Source organism: Schistocerca nitens, chromosome 12, assembly GCF_023898315.1.
Source record: "Schistocerca nitens isolate TAMUIC-IGC-003100 chromosome 12, iqSchNite1.1, whole genome shotgun sequence".
Classification (NCBI taxonomy): Eukaryota; Metazoa; Arthropoda; class Insecta; order Orthoptera; family Acrididae; genus Schistocerca; species Schistocerca nitens.
In genome coordinates this window covers 9,237,517-9,253,278 of record NC_064625.1, presented here as the reverse complement: position 1 = coordinate 9,253,278, position 15,762 = coordinate 9,237,517, and the positions used below count along the sequence as shown (strand labels likewise).

At 41.6% G+C, this 15,762-nt stretch overlaps 1 protein-coding gene across 1 annotated transcript in view; it reads left to right on the top strand.

Moving 5' to 3' along the window:
* The window catches only part of LOC126215310 (histone-lysine N-methyltransferase 2D-like), a 459,193-nt gene that overhangs the window by 298,854 nt on the left and 144,577 nt on the right, over nucleotides 1-15,762 (top strand). The window contains exons 53-56 of the mRNA XM_049941991.1: nucleotides 107-299; nucleotides 380-886; nucleotides 7,072-7,427; nucleotides 12,433-12,589. Of these exons, the coding sequence (XP_049797948.1) occupies nucleotides 107-299; nucleotides 380-886; nucleotides 7,072-7,427; nucleotides 12,433-12,589 (1,213 nt within the window). The remainder of the gene's footprint in view (nucleotides 1-106; nucleotides 300-379; nucleotides 887-7,071; nucleotides 7,428-12,432; nucleotides 12,590-15,762) is intronic.

Sequence of the window (15,762 nt, the reverse complement as noted above, 5' to 3'; positions counted from 1 at the left end):
ACTGGACTGTAGAAAGTTCTGCCACGAATGGGAGACCGTTACACAGGTAGGGGAACACTTAGACGACACACGTGTAACGGCAATTTTTTCTGCTCCCAACTTACAGGCTCCCACCATACGGATTGACTCCGACATCGCGGGCCACCGGTGTAAGCGTCATAGCCAGCACACCTCGGATGTCAGCATCTGAGCAGTCGGGTGTTCCGAATGCCGACGAGAGGAACAGGGCGGAGCCGAGACCGAGTGTCCTCGAAGGCCCGGCGGCGAGGCAGCTGGCAGACATAGAGAACTCGTTCAAGGTCAGTCCCGCTGCGAAATCTTGTCCCGAGTGACAGTGGTGGTAGCTGTGCAGTATTAATATAGTTTTCATTTGTTTCAGGTCATACATTCCATAGTTACAGAAGCAAAATCACAGAGTTCGACCCAACAGCATTCTGAAACGAGACCTACCGTATTCGCTGTAGCCGAGAAATCGCGTGCTCACCTTCAGGACGAGAATCTGTCGGCACCGATCCTGCGGTCGGAAGAAAACATTTCGGTTCCCGTCTCTCTGGGACCGGTTTCGCACAGAAGTCAGCCCGTCGATGACCGTTTCCGGTCGGCAGTTCCCACGAGTAGCCACGCGGTCGGCGTCGTTTCTCTCGACAGACGACTCGCGCCCGGGCCCGGCCCGCCCTACGAGACCGCACGGGTGGATACGCTCACGACGGGACTGGCAAACGTCGAACGGCGAGACTCGGAGCAGGCGATTAGAGCGTCAGTCCTGGGAGACCAACTGCGCGCCGCCGCCGCCGCCGCTGCAGCTGCAGAGCGGTCGCGCTCCCTCGACTCCGAGCCCGGTGTCGTCCGTTCCGTGCTGGAGAGCCGTCTCATTGGGCAGCAGCAGGTAATTCGTATTTCATTATCATTAATTTATCCTTTTGTTTTTGGAATAATGAATCGAGGGCAGTTGTATTTGTAAAGGAAGAATCAGTATAGTTACTGCTAAAGAGTCTACCTCTGCATTTTTTCATTCTCTTATTTCTGACATACCTAGAAACTTGTGCTCCATACCTCAGTCACATAATTAGGCTGCCATTACCTTTTGCAGTAGCATTGCGTGATTTATTCTGTAACCACATTTGCACGAATGTTCTGTAAGCTGGTCTGACTGTAGTGAATTTTTGTACTTCTAGAATTATTTTGGAAAGAAACATGATTATACATAATCAGTTATGTACAGTGCACAACAAATCTGCCACTACATTTCTAGGAAAACTGGAAAGAGAGCAAACAGAAACACCAAACAGTTTATCCTGATAATGAAAATCGAGTAATTTTGAAAGGAGAAAGGCTAACGCAGAATGAAAATACGTGAGCAACAAAGCAAGAATAAATAGTGAAATTAAATAATACTAGAGATCCTGTGACTGTGACCCCGTGTTTAGGCACTCGATGTTGGGACTTTATAGACCTTAGCAGGCACTCAGTCTGTCTATTTGGAACTAATACACCTCTGTACATATTCTGATCTCGATTGATACATAGGCTGTATTTGGTATACAGTTTCTTGAAGTTAACACTTTCCATTAATTTTGCCATCTGCTACAGATAGACATAAATGTATGCAGTAACAGTTCTGTACGTTTGCAGATAACTCGATAATGGCCGTGGCCTGAATTAACCGTACAGCAACTGAAAATAATGTCTGTATAAATAGTCTTTAAATATATCAGTGTTGTGACGTACTATACGTGTACATATAATTTCCTCAAGGAAATGTAACTCGTCCACAAAGGAAGTGCCATAGAAAGAACTTTTTCAACCGATTCTTTTGTATCGTTCATCTATGTATGTAGCTCTACACAGGCATGCTTTGTAGGCACAAAAATTCCGTATTGTTCATCTTCGAATGTCGCAGAATTTCATTGTAACACGAAAATCCCACTGGCAAGACTGGGATGTTTGCCAATACGGCCAACTCTACGTTCTGAATTTTGTCCTACCTGTGAGAAGAGATGGTTGCTAATAGGAACCTTATGAAATGTGAATCACATGCAGTATTCTCTTCACCATAAGAATAATACGAATATAAACATTTTGCCGTGTATTCTTTCGTGTTTGCTGCTATCTCATTTAAATCCTGTCTGCCTAATAAACTACGAAACTAGAGTGAGACAACAGCAAACGCTGAAGAATATACGCATCATTTCATGTTTATATTCGTATTATTCTTATGACTAATAGTGATACAGTCAGAAATGAAGCACGGCAACTGACTAGATTTTTAAATCTAAGATGACTCTAATTTCTGTGCAGAATTTGATGTACTAAAGAAGCGGCCGCAAAGATTTTCAAACGGAGAAAAATTTTTGCCAAAGTCTCGTTCTTTTGTTCTACCATACGCAGTTTATTTGGTTCTTGTTGATAATTATCAAAGAAAGCAGCAGTGTAAGTAAATACAAATAGGAGTCTCTTACCATTGTTTCGCTAATGAGACGATTCCTCTTTTTTAATTGTAAGCGGCGGTAGCGCGCAGCGCACAAAAGCAAGCAATGCCGCGAGCGGCAACAGGCCATAAACACGCACTATCAGAATGCGACAAACAATGCATGAAACAGTACAGTAATGCGTTTTCAGCTTACAGTGACGTAAACACCTATAACAAAGAAAACTGCACTTATCATATCAAAACAAAATAAGCAATCGATTCAAACCAGACGAAGCACGTGAAAAAGGAAGGGTACCCGTATAAATACGGACAGGGCGCCTGACGCATAGCAATGGCTACCTGGTAAAGCTTAACTGCTAAGCTTACAACTCGAACCAAACTACTGTAGCTGCATCATCATTCATTCGACCTAAATTGTGTCTCATATTACAATAGACCAACTTTGTTTCGATTTGGAGGTGCGGCCTAAAACTTTTTTCTCCCCTTGAATTTCGAGTCTCAAATTTCAGGTGCGGCTTAGATTCGGGAATTTTTTTTTCCTTTATTTCGAGTCTCATTCTTCAGGTGCGGCTTAGATTCGAGTGCGGCTTAGATTCGAGTAAATATGGTAACAGTCTTTTCTAGGTGGATAATGTGTGGAATCCTATTATCTCCACAATTTGCTCTAATCGAAGACTTCGGAGTACACCGATTGCAGCCGTGAGCAGCAAACCCGAGAACAGGTGAGTTCCGCAGTTCCACCGTCGGTGATACTGCCTGCCGGGTAGTGCGGTCCGTCGGTCGTCACGGTCTCGGTGCGTGTGTGGAATACTCGGAGTGCACAAATTAATTTTGGAACGGTGACATATCTGACAGTCTTCGACAGCTCACCTGAGGATGACTGACAGGTTCCCAGTTGAAGTGTCGTACGTTTAAAAATGATCAGCTGTGAGCCAGAAATTTATCAGAAACTTTACCGACCGTATAGTACCCGTAGATGTGCGGATGGGAGGGCACACGTGGGGAGAGCGGTCGCTGGAGGGGAAGTGAAGTCCACGCTCAGATGTTTTGTAAATATTGAGTGGTGCCATTCAAACAGATCTACTGTCACAACTGCTTTGGTTAGTATCTTAAAAAAAAAAAAAAAAAAAATCCGCTGAAAATGCGACGTCTTATTTTTGCCTGACATGTTAACCATTTGTAACATACATAGAAGTGTCATGAGTGGTGAATTTTGAGTAAAACCTACACATTTCTGTTGTTGCCATGTGAAAATGTGTTTCTTTTGCCAAAACACAGCAGAATTTATACAGTCTCATCTCACTAACGTGTCGTGCTGACACAGTTGCCAGTGAATTCTGAAGTAGTGGCTTATTAAGTGAGGAAAAGTAAGGTCAACAGTTTATGAAAAAGTACATATTCACTAAGAAGGGGGGAGGGGGGGTAATGTCTTCACTTATGTTGTTCCAAACCCTTGGCATTTGTCATTTCACCAGCCAACGATGGCCCGTGAAAATTACAGTTTTTCGTCAAAAGAAGTCAGTAGTTAGTGGAATAACATGGTAGATACTGAAGTTTTACGTAATGACGATATGGCAAAATCCTCTCCTCTTTGTGTGCTATCATTTGCCAAAATCTCATTTTGATATCTGAAACTTTATGAAATATTGGGAATGTTGTGGATTGTTGTGGCTTTATTGCTGGCGTGACACGATCGCAAATGAGTGTGCTGTGTCAGATCAATTTTCTCCAGATTGATGACAGTTAGATATCTCTACCTACATCTACATCTACATCTATACTCCGCGAGCCACCTTACGGTGTGTGGCGGAGGGTACTTATTGTACCACTATCTGATCCCCCCTTCCCTGTTCCATTCACGAATTGTGCGTGGGAAGAACGACTGCTTGTAAGTCTCCGTATTTGCTCTAATTTCTCGGATCTTTTCGTTGTGATCATTACGCGAGATATATGTGGGCGGTAGTAATATGTTGCCCATCTCTTCCCGGAATGTGCTATCTCGTAATTTCGATAATAAACCTCTCCGTATTGTGTAACGCCTTTCTTGAAGTGTCCGCCACTAGAGCTTGTTCAGCATCTCCGTAACGCTCTCGCGCTGACTAAATGTCCCCATGACGAATCGCGCTGCTTTTCGCTGGATCGTGTCTATCTCTTCTATTAATCCAACCTGGTAAGGGTCCCATACTGATGAGCAATACTCAAGAATCGGACGAACAAGCGTTTTGTAAGCTACTTCTTTCGTCGATGAGTCACATTTTCTTAGAATTCTTCCTATGAATCTCAACCTGGCGCCTGCTTTTCCCACTATTTGTTTTATGTGATGATTCCACTTCAGATCGCTCCGGATAGTAACTCCTAAGTATTTTACGGTCGTTACCGCTTCCAATGATTTACCACCTATGGCATAATCGTACTGGAATGGATTTCTGCCCCTATGTATGCGCATTATATTACATTTATCTACGTTTAGGGAAAGCTGCCAGCTGTCGCACCATTCATTAATCCTCTGCAGGTCTTCCTGGAGTACGTACGAGTCTTCTGATGTTGCTACTTTCTTGTAGACAACCGTGTCATCTGCAAATAGCCTCACGGAGCTACCGATGTTGTCAACTAAGTCATTTATGTATATTGTAAACAATAAAGGTCCTATCACGCTTCCTTGCGGTACTCCCGAAATTACCTCTACATCTGCAGATTTTGAACCGTTAAGAATGACATGTTGTGTTCTTTCTTCTAGGAAATCCTGAATCCAATCACAAACCTGGTCCGATATTCCATAAGCTCGTATTTTTTTCACTAAACGTAAGTGCGGAACCGTATCAAATGCCTTCCTGAAGTCCAGGAATATGGCATCAATCTGCTCGCCAGTGTCTACGGCACTGTGAATTTCTTGGACAAATAGGGCGAGCTGAGTTTCACATGATCTCTGTTTGCGGAATCCATGTTGGTTATGATGAAGGAGATTTGTATTATCTAAGAACATCATAATACGAGAACATAAAACATGTTCCATTATTCTACAACAGATTGACGTAAGCGAAATAGGCCTATAATTATTCGCATCTGATTTATGACCCTTCTTGAAAATGGGAACGACCTGCGCTTTCTTCCAGTCGCTAGGTACTTTACGTTCTTCCAGAGATCTACGATAAATTGCTGATAGAAAGGGGGCAAGTTCTTTAGCATAATCACTGTAGAATCTTACGGGTATCTCGTCTGGTCCGGATGCTTTTCCACTACTAAGTGATAGCAGTTGTTTTTCAATTCCGATATCGTTTATTTCAATATTTTCCATTTTGGCGTCCGTGCGACGGCTGAAGTCAGGGACCGTGTTACGATTTTCCGCAGTGAAACAGTTTCGGAACACTGAATTCAGTATTTCTGCCTTTCTTCGGTCGTCCTCTGTTTCGGTGCCATCGTGGTCAACGAGTGACTGAATAGGGGATTTAGATCCGCTTACCGATTTTACATATGACCAAAACTTTTTAGGGTTCTTGTTTAGATTGTTTGCCAATGTTTTATGTTCGAATTCGTTGAATGCTTCTCTCATTGCTCTCTTTACGCTCTTTTTCGCTTCGTTCAGCTTTTCCTTATCAGCTATGATTCGACTACTCTTAAACCTATGATGAAGCTTTCTTTGTTTCCGTAGTACCTTTCGTACATGATTGTTATACCACGGTGGATCTTTCCCCTCGCTTTGGACCTTAGTCGGTACGAACTTATCTAAGGCGTACTAAAAAAACTTTAATTTGTTTAACTAATTTGTTTAACATAAGCAACAACATATTATGTAATACAAAGCAAACGCAAAATCGTAGTGACCTCTATTTTTCATTTCAAACTTTACTGAATTTTGCACAGTGTCTTACTTCTGTGTAACTGTGACAGTTAACGAAATGGTGTACACGTCATCATGAACGTGACACATGAGAATAAAGCTATAAGTAAAGCAAAAATGAATTTTTTTTCCTAATAGTTTCTGTAAAATTGTTCGAGAAAGACCGCAGGGCGTGTACCTCGATTCTCTCGTCGCTGACTGGCCGAAAGTTGAAAACACTTGTCAGCATCCCCTTCCGAACAAATGACCAAACTCGTCGAGCGCTTCGAACGTAAATTGCTCACTGCACATCGGCTACTATATACTGCACGGGCTCGTAACAGTGAGGTCTGCACCACTAACTGGGGTGAACTCTGCATCTGACACCTATATTTGTTGCTTGTGGCATGTAGGCCTATCCAATTTTACAAATTGTGATCCTCACAGACATTGTGTTCGACAAAATGTTTAGCAAATTGTATGTAATTTGCTTGCCGGTAGATGATAGTTGCTGGCACTGGATGGTGAAATCTAACTCAGTCCCGCTAGCAAATTTTTAAAGGGTGGGGGAAAGTACCTGGATTTACTAGTACTGATGTATGAGCTGGAAACTCCACAACGGTCCAGGGATATATAAACAGGTGATAGAGTTTTGTATTTTGGAAACAAAAGATGAGTTCTATGTTATTGCAGAAAATTTTATTTCTAAAGTAATTCTCACAGTGCCGAGTAAGCACCTTGCAGATTTTGTGTATGACATAGTCACTTATCTCGAAACAGTTTGACACAAAGACAGTACAAACTTCATCATACATATCTGCAGGTCCCGACTTCAAGCCCTCAGATGCACCACCACGTCGTCCCACCGCCCACGTACAGACCACTGCAACAACAACAACAACAACAACAACAACAACAACAACAGCAACAGCAACAGCAGCAGCAGCAGCAGCAACAACAACAACAACAACAACAACAACAACAACAGCAGCAGCAGCAGCTGCTGCAGCGGGCCGGTGCTGCCCCTGTGACTTCGTGCAGCGTGTCGACGCCATCGCCTCTGCAGCAGCTGCCGGCCGTGTCGTCGCCGGTCCATCAACAGCCACGCTCTGCCGAGCAGTCTCCCGGCTCTGCAGTGCACCAGTACGTCTCCGTCAACACGTATGGAGGTGTCGTCAGGTAGGTAGCCGCAGAAATGTATGACGGTTGCCATTTTCTGCGAATGCACCGGTACCGATGGTCAAATGCTAAACTTCATGTCAGGTCTCCCACTATTTGAGGCTCTTCTCATTAAGAATTGTGTTAATTGGTTGCTTCTACTCTCTGATTTGGGTAAGAATGTTATGTCATTCTGATATACAAAATAAAATAAGTACGAAACCGTACATGAGAGATGAAGAGACGTAGGTCCAATTTTGCTTAATGCTGTGAAATAGTCACGAGAAGTGTACCCCAGTGTCACAGTGGCCCTGAATTATTTTCTGGAGAAATTGCCTGAAAATAGAATATTTGATAATGAAATTGGACCCTCATGTATTAAACTCATTTTATTTCATTTGTCATGTACTTTTTGAGTCTACATTAGTTTTAATGCATCCAAAACTCAAGATTAAATGAAAACTGTCTTGGAAATTTCCCAATGAAGAAACTTGAAAGTGATCTGAATCTGAAGACTTTATTTGCAGTTAAATTAGATGAACATGTTATTCATTTAATGAAATACACATATTAAATGGATAGTTTAAGTTGTCCTCAATTATTCGTAAATACAGTCGTTCATTAATTCCACACTCTTGGAATATGGATTACAGTATTACTGGCAACTGACAAATTTCTCCTGTTAGGGGCAGCTGTGTTCCAGTAAGGACCATTCTTACCTCATTGACTGTATTTTCTTCATCGATGTCTGAAGATTCGGCAGACTGATCAGTTTTGCCATAGTCCATAACTTCTGCAGGAGTAGCAGCTTCAGAATCACTTTCGTCATGAAAGTCACTTACATTGCTTTACATAACTGAGTTCGTCTGACAGTGTTTCCTATATAGCAATATTCAGTTAGTAAAAATTGATTTTTACTTGCCTTTTCGCATAAATGATCTTCATACCTGCAACAGAACAATTACACAGTGTGTACTCCAGGGTCACAGTAACGCTTCAAAAATATTTCTGTCAAATTAATTAAAAAAGATATCTCACAACTTCAAACATCTATGCTCCACTAGGTTTCACATTGATAGCAGCGTACTATGTGTGCGCAGTGGCGCATTGGCAGGGGAAAAAAAAATCTCTAGGGTTAGCATGAGCCTGTGGTAAACTTCTAGGGTTAAGACTGTATTGGTAACTTCCTGACACTGCTTCGTTTGTGGAGAAAAGACTGCAGTCCTCGTCGAACCAGTGGTCAGTTGAAGTCGTGGCTGTTTAACGTTTCACTCTACCAGCCCTCTCTACACTAATAGAGCAGTGTCTAGATGTTACCAATCCACTCTCAAACAGAACTGGACATACACACCATTATTTCTCATTTAGGGAAATGCAGTATTTATGTTTTTCTCTTTGTGTATATTTCCTCTGATGAAATTGAATGCTTTTTATAGTGACAACAGTCTTTTCAAATTTATGTTCCTTCAAAGGTTATGCTTTGTTGGTCCTTATGTTGATTTGAAAAACTTCAGCTGAAGAAGGGAGGAAGTGACTGGAAAAAGTAAGTGTTCCGACAGGATACAGTCTAATAAATAATTTAATGAGAAAAAGAGCAGAAACTGCGTCGAAGTCATTGAAGGAACGTGAACGCGCAAAGGAGGAAAAAATAAAAAAAAATACTAAAATTGTAAATGTAGGGGGAAAACTGTTAATTAATACAAACAGAATTTGTGGGTGTTATTTGTGTAATTTTTATAATCCAGAAAATGTAGAAATGCAGTTCAGTCTCATGAAGACAGAAGAGCACATTTAACATTAAATTATTTTTTTTTTTTTTTGTATTTACAAATATAAAACGTCAAATAGTTCTCTTGTGTGTGAGAGATGATCTGTAAAAATGTTTTCGACATCAGGTATGAAATTAAAGATAACAAAATGAAAGGTACGTATAATATGCAAGAAGATTTATGACAGTACCAAATTGTGTGTCCCCATCCACTCAAACTGGAAATCGGAGGAACTCATAGCTCCCAGGCGAGGCCACACGGCCCAGATAGATTTGCTGTACGACAGCATGGAAATGGTAGACGTACATGGCAAAGTGGAACAGAGCTCATGTGCCCATAACAATCTGTTATATTGGTTCTCTCTTGTAAGGTTTTTGTTAAAATAGCAGGCTCAATTGGAGAAAAGGCAGTTAACTTGTAAAGAATTTAGTCACAATTTTGTTTTTGTTGTTATGTCATTATAATGTAGACAAATAATACGAGGGTCACTCCAAAAGAAAGGCACACAATTTTTGTAAAAATACAGTTTTCATTCTGCATGTGTGAAAGTTTTACAGTGTGTAGATACATCCTTCCAGCTTGTTTTCAAACTTTGTTCAACCCGTTCCCTGAGTGGCGCTGTCACAGCATGTCTTCAAGATGGCTGCTACACTTGATGTTCATTAGAAGCAATGTGCTGTCATAGAATTCCTGTGCTGTGAAAACGAGACAGTGGGAAACATCCACAAGAGGTTGAAAAAGGTGTATGGAGATACTGCTGTCGATCGCAGTACAGTTAGTCGGTGGGCAAGCAGGTTACGTGATGAAAGTAGGCACAGCAATATTGAGGATTGTTCTCGCAGGGGCAGGCCTCGTACTGCACACACTCCAGACAATGTGCAGAGAGTTAACGTATCGGACTGCTGACAGACGAATCACAGTGAACGAATTGTCACGCTACGTTGGGATAGGGGAAGGAAGTGTTTGCAGAATATTGAAAGTGTTGCCGTTAAAAAAGATTTGTGCCAGGTGGGTTCCCAGGATGTTGACAGTGGTTCACAAAGAAACAAGAAAAACGGTATGCAGCGAACTTTTGGAACAGTACGAGAATGGTTGAGATGAATTTCTTGGAAGAATTGTGACAGGTGATGAAACATGGCTCCATCAGCTTTCACCAGAGTCGAAGAAGCAATCAATGGAGTGGCATCATGCAAATTCACCCAAGGAAAAAAAAAAATTCAAAACCACACTTCTGCTGGAAAAGTTATGGCTACGGTGTTTTTCGATTCCGAAGGACTTTCGCTTGTGGACATCGTGTCAAGTGGAACCACCATAAATTCTGATGCATATGTGACGGCACTGAAGAAACTTCAAGCTCGACTGAGCCGTGTTCGACCACATCGGCAAAAGCAGGATGTTTTTCTGTCGCACGACAATGCACGGCCACATGTCAGTCAACAAACCGTGGAAGCAATCACAAAACTTGGATGGACAACACTGAAACACCCGTCTTACAGTCGTGACCTGGCTCCATGTGACTATCATCTCTTTGGGAAACTGAAAGACTCTCTTTGTGGAACAAGGTTTGAAGATGGTGACTCCCTTGCGCACGGTGACAAACAGTGGCTCCAACAGGTTGGTCCAGAATTTTACCGTGCGGGTATGCAGGCACTGGTTCCAAGATGGCGTAAGGCAGTTGAGAGGGATGGAAATTATGCGGAGAAATGAAAATATTGTTCCTAAAGGATGATCTACACACTGTAAAACTTTCAAACATGTAAAATAAAAGATGGATTTTTAAGAAAATAGTCTGCATTTCTTTTGGAGTGACCCTCGTATAATATATTTACCTACCTATATTTAATTTTGCTTGATGTAACTAATTAATAAGATTTATTACTTTTGTGATAAGATTTACAATCTAAAAAAAACAATTAACAATAATTTTTTGATAAAAAGATATAACAGTTTTTATGAGGTGTCACAAAACTCTTCCTCTCAGCGTCTTTGGTCTGTGCAGCAGATGCCACAGTGGTCAGGCCGTACCAATGCGGAGGACAAACCCCCCAGCCGCAGCACTCGCTCACCTCGTGCGAAATAAAATGATAACGACAAGAATCAAAACCCTGTGGAAAACATTAAATATATGGTATAATAGTCAATTAAAGAAATTTGTCATTACCGGTGATTGCACTAGTGGCAGGAGTCAAATTGCTAGTGCCAATATTTCATATCATTACACGGTCCCAGAAGTGAGTGAGACCACGAGACGTAGGAAAGTGGGATGGTACGGCAAATGGATTTGGGTGAATTTTCAGGATTCAGTAGGGCGTACAAACCACTGAAAAGTGTGTGTTATGACACAGCGCTAGGAGTGTTGCCTCTCTTCGTCTACCCCGGGTGAGGCACCGGCTCCCACTCGTGGCGATCCTCAGTCACGCACCTGCCTTCACGCCACGTGTTGTCAGCTTTGAGACGTCGCCGTGTGTGACGGGCAGTGCACAGTACGGCAAAGTGGCATCTTAATGGACTCGAACAGACCCACAAACGGCAGACGAGTCTCCCATTTCCTCCGCACCTTGTGACACGTTACGGTGCTGACATTTTGTATGTCGCCAGTGGAAGGGCAAGTTTGTGGCCAGATTTCTGGGTCACCTCACATTTGTAATACTGTGTTAAGCTTTCACTGTCTCTCGTAGGCTTTTGTGTATCTCGATAAATTTGAAGTATTGGAAAGGATTGTGAAGAAACTTCTAGTTCCACTGAGAACCCCGAAGTGTAGGCTTGTAGGAGGCAGTGGTGAAGTATATCAGAATGTAGAGGAAAACAAGCAGTAGAAACTGTTAGAAAATATGATCTGTGTTTAGAATATATGTAGATAGTGGGTGACAATATACTAATCGAACAGAGCTTTTAAGTACTGCCCATGAATTTGATAAAGGTCAGAAAAATGTAGAACATGAAAGAATCAGAAATTTGGTTTAGTTAATTAGATAACTAAAGCAGCATTATCAAGTGAAGATTGTCGATAACTGAGTTCTGCCCCCTGCCCCTATTACAGTATAGATGCCCTACTGTGACCCAGAACTATACTTCTCCTTAAACTAGTAACTCATACATTTCTGAAATTTTGAGTGATGGTAAATATTCTTATGAACGTTCTCACGATTTGTGCTAGTTTTTCATTCTCATCCTAAAAAACTTTCAGGGACAGAGTTCCTCATAAAAATTTCCACTTTAGTGAGATTTATGTACAGTTTATTATCTGATACTCAAAGCAGATCACCACCGGTCGCAAGGACGCCGACAACACCGTCACCTCGATACCACCTGCAAGACTCGTCGCCACCCCCACTGTCGTACCAACAGTCGGCGACCACTTTCGTGCACAGCTATGCAAAACCTTCGATCAAGCGAGAGGATTCGCCAAAACAGGTATACTGTGTGGCTTTCAGATGTATTTTGTTTCTTAAATTTGCTGTGTGATCCTTTGAAAAATAAAAGTATTTCCTTTATTTGCTTGTAAACAGTTGGTTGCTAGTTGATAGGAATATAATGGGGGGGGGGGGGGGGACAGTTATTAATATGTCTAGGGATTGAAAGGAGATTATTTATTCAGGAGGCAGAAAATTCAGTTCCCCAGCAATATTCAAGGAAATACTATGATAGCTAGCATCTACACTCTTGTAAAGGAAAGCCACTGCTACTGAAATGTTAATTGCTAAAAGTAGTACTGATCACACTGCTGAGCCATCTTGTGGGACACGATAAGTTGTGTGTAAACCTAACTCTGTGTTTGTGTATTTTACTGTTATGTCAGTGTTTGCCCGGTTCTGTGCTGTTCGCTGTATGTTGTGATACTTCATTTGAATAACTCCTTACATACCTTATGGATCAAAATTAATTAATTAATTTAATTAAAATATTCTAAGTGATCACAGAGACCATTGTCTTATCCATAAAGTAACGTGTGTGTGTTGCCCTTAGCATACTACACTTGCCAAATAAAGCAGTTTTGCTGTCACTGAGATGTGGAAAGTTATACGACCACCACGTCTCTCACAAGAGATTAGTCGTATTAAATGTTCTCGGTGCACTTGTCACATTAATTCTCTATGCAAATCCAATCTTATGACAGGATCCACTGTTGTCCTCGGTAGTAAAATGACCAACTGCCGTAAAGGTAACTGACTTGTACAGATGTAAATCATGTAGTGTTGTGTACTGTACAGGACATACTTCTGTACAGTCTCTAAATATCAGGTGTCTACTTCCGCCCATTGCAGAGTGAATCCTTTAGTCAAAGTTGTTGGCACAATACAACACAATATCAACAAACGACACGCCTCCTCTTATATAAAGGAATATTGAGTAAATTGTACACATCTTAAGCAGACAATGGATTAAAACTTCCTTTCAGCCACCTACGAAAATCTGAGATACGTCATGTATAGGACCAGTAAACCACCGATTCTTTAAAAAGTTGAACTGCCTTGTGTAGAACATCTTCAGACATCTTATTACTTTACAAATGAGTTAACATTTAATATTAAACTTCTGTGATGTAAGTGATAATAATAATATAAATAAATAATCTAGTGAAAAAGGGCTCTAAAAAGCATACCTTAAGAGCTATGAGGACTTGCTCACCTTTGCTGATGTGAAACACATCTCTTCTACTGAACAAGTGCTCATAGCTCTTAATGTATACATTTTAGAGCCCATATTTGCCGGACCTTTTTGCTCTGAACCATCGTTCTTGTAATATCTCTGAATATTGACCGTTTCTCATGGGACACGCCGTGTGTAGATACTTTCGGCAAATATTGTCGGTAGTAAAAAAAATAATAACTGTCACCGTATCTGATGCCGAAGTTCGACTGTGTGAACGGCGAGAATGTAATAAGTGATAAACTTCTTTCTTTTCATCATTTCGTGGCTGTTGCAAGCGAGAAAAGAATTTTGTAAATTTTGAAATTGTGGTGTCACTGCCAGACACCACACTTGTTAGGTGGTAGCTTAAATCGGCCGCGGTCCATTAGTACATGTCGGACCCGCGTGTCGCCACTGTGTGATCGCAGACCGAGCGCCACCACACGGCAGGTCTCGAGAGACGTACGAGAATTCGCCCCAGTTGTACGACGACGTTGCTAGCGACTATACGGACGAAGCCATTTCTCTCATTTGCCGAGAGACAGTTAGAATAGCCTTCAGCTAAGTTAATGGCTACGACTTAGCAAGGCGCCATTAGCCTTAAATAGCTTGTATATAAAGAGTCACTTGTATCGCCACAATCTCCAGATGTCTCATCAAGAACGATGTATACAAGGATGTATTAAAAGTTAAGTATATTCCAAAGATACGTATTTTCTTTATCGCATTCATTAAGTCTCCTGTTTCAGACCTCACTCCATCCTTCGTGAGTTAGCGCGTGCATCTTGGCCGCCTCTTTCAATTAGTGTGCGTAGTGTTGGCAAGTCTGCCGACACAACAGAAATTGTGTGTAAAGTTTGTCGGAAATTGCTAAGCGCTCTCTTTCCCGTATGCTGTAAGAATATCCTCTGTGTATATGTATACTGTCAAGTTATGCTGGCTAAGGACAAACACACTGTTTCTAAATGTAATACTTGTTGTAGTGTGTTAAATTTTAAACATAAGATTACGTCTCTTAACGAGTAGACAGACAGGCCAACTCTCCCGATTTAAGCGGGAGACTCCTGATTTTTCCTTCTTCCTCCCGATCTCCCGACCGTGAAGACCGATCTCCCGATTTTCAGAGCAGTTTCAATCCTTTCCCTACTATTTGAAAATCCTGCCCCTTCGATATATCGGTGGATGACAGTGTACGGCTGCTACTCGTCTATGTTAACTTGGAAGATTCGTGCGGTGGCTGTCGGGAGCGGCAGTAGGCGTAGCTCGCGCTTCGTATCTACGAGGAAGTAAGGAACTTACCGTTGGTAGCTTTCGGAGACAAATGAATATCTTTCAACCGGTGCCAATTTCCTTCACTTCTGGTAGCATCAGTGCAATCGTAAAATTATCGTGGACAAAGAGTAGTCGACAGTCGTTCCTAGCAAAGTTATTAGCGTTGTTCTTTCTACAAGGAAGTGTTGCCAAGTTTCCTCGTAAATTTAGGGGGAATTAAGCAGCCTGGGGAAAATTAGAGGGATAAATGTTTCAGGGGGGAGGCGTATTTAGGTTTACTACCCGCCCCTCCACTCTACAAGACAGTGTGACAAATTATTCAGGGGAATTTGAAGTGCAATATAGGGGGAAACTAAATAATTGTTTTTCAAGATGCAAATTGTTTCAAGCAAATGTTCTTTAGCCATCAGGGGGACATCAATCAGCATGATTGCCTTCGTTGTAGCTTTGCTTTTTACAAAGATATAAACAGTGGTATGACTTTTTTAAATGGTACCCTGTATTTTTTATTCAGCAATTCAGTTCCTCTCCAAATGACCTATTCAAAAATGTACCGCAGTGTACCATTCACTGAAACACAACATTATTAATTACATAAAACAACATTGACTTTGAGCCTAGGATCACATACTTGTCCAGTTGCTGGAGTTCTCAGAAAACAAACGAAAACCAAGTAAAAACAT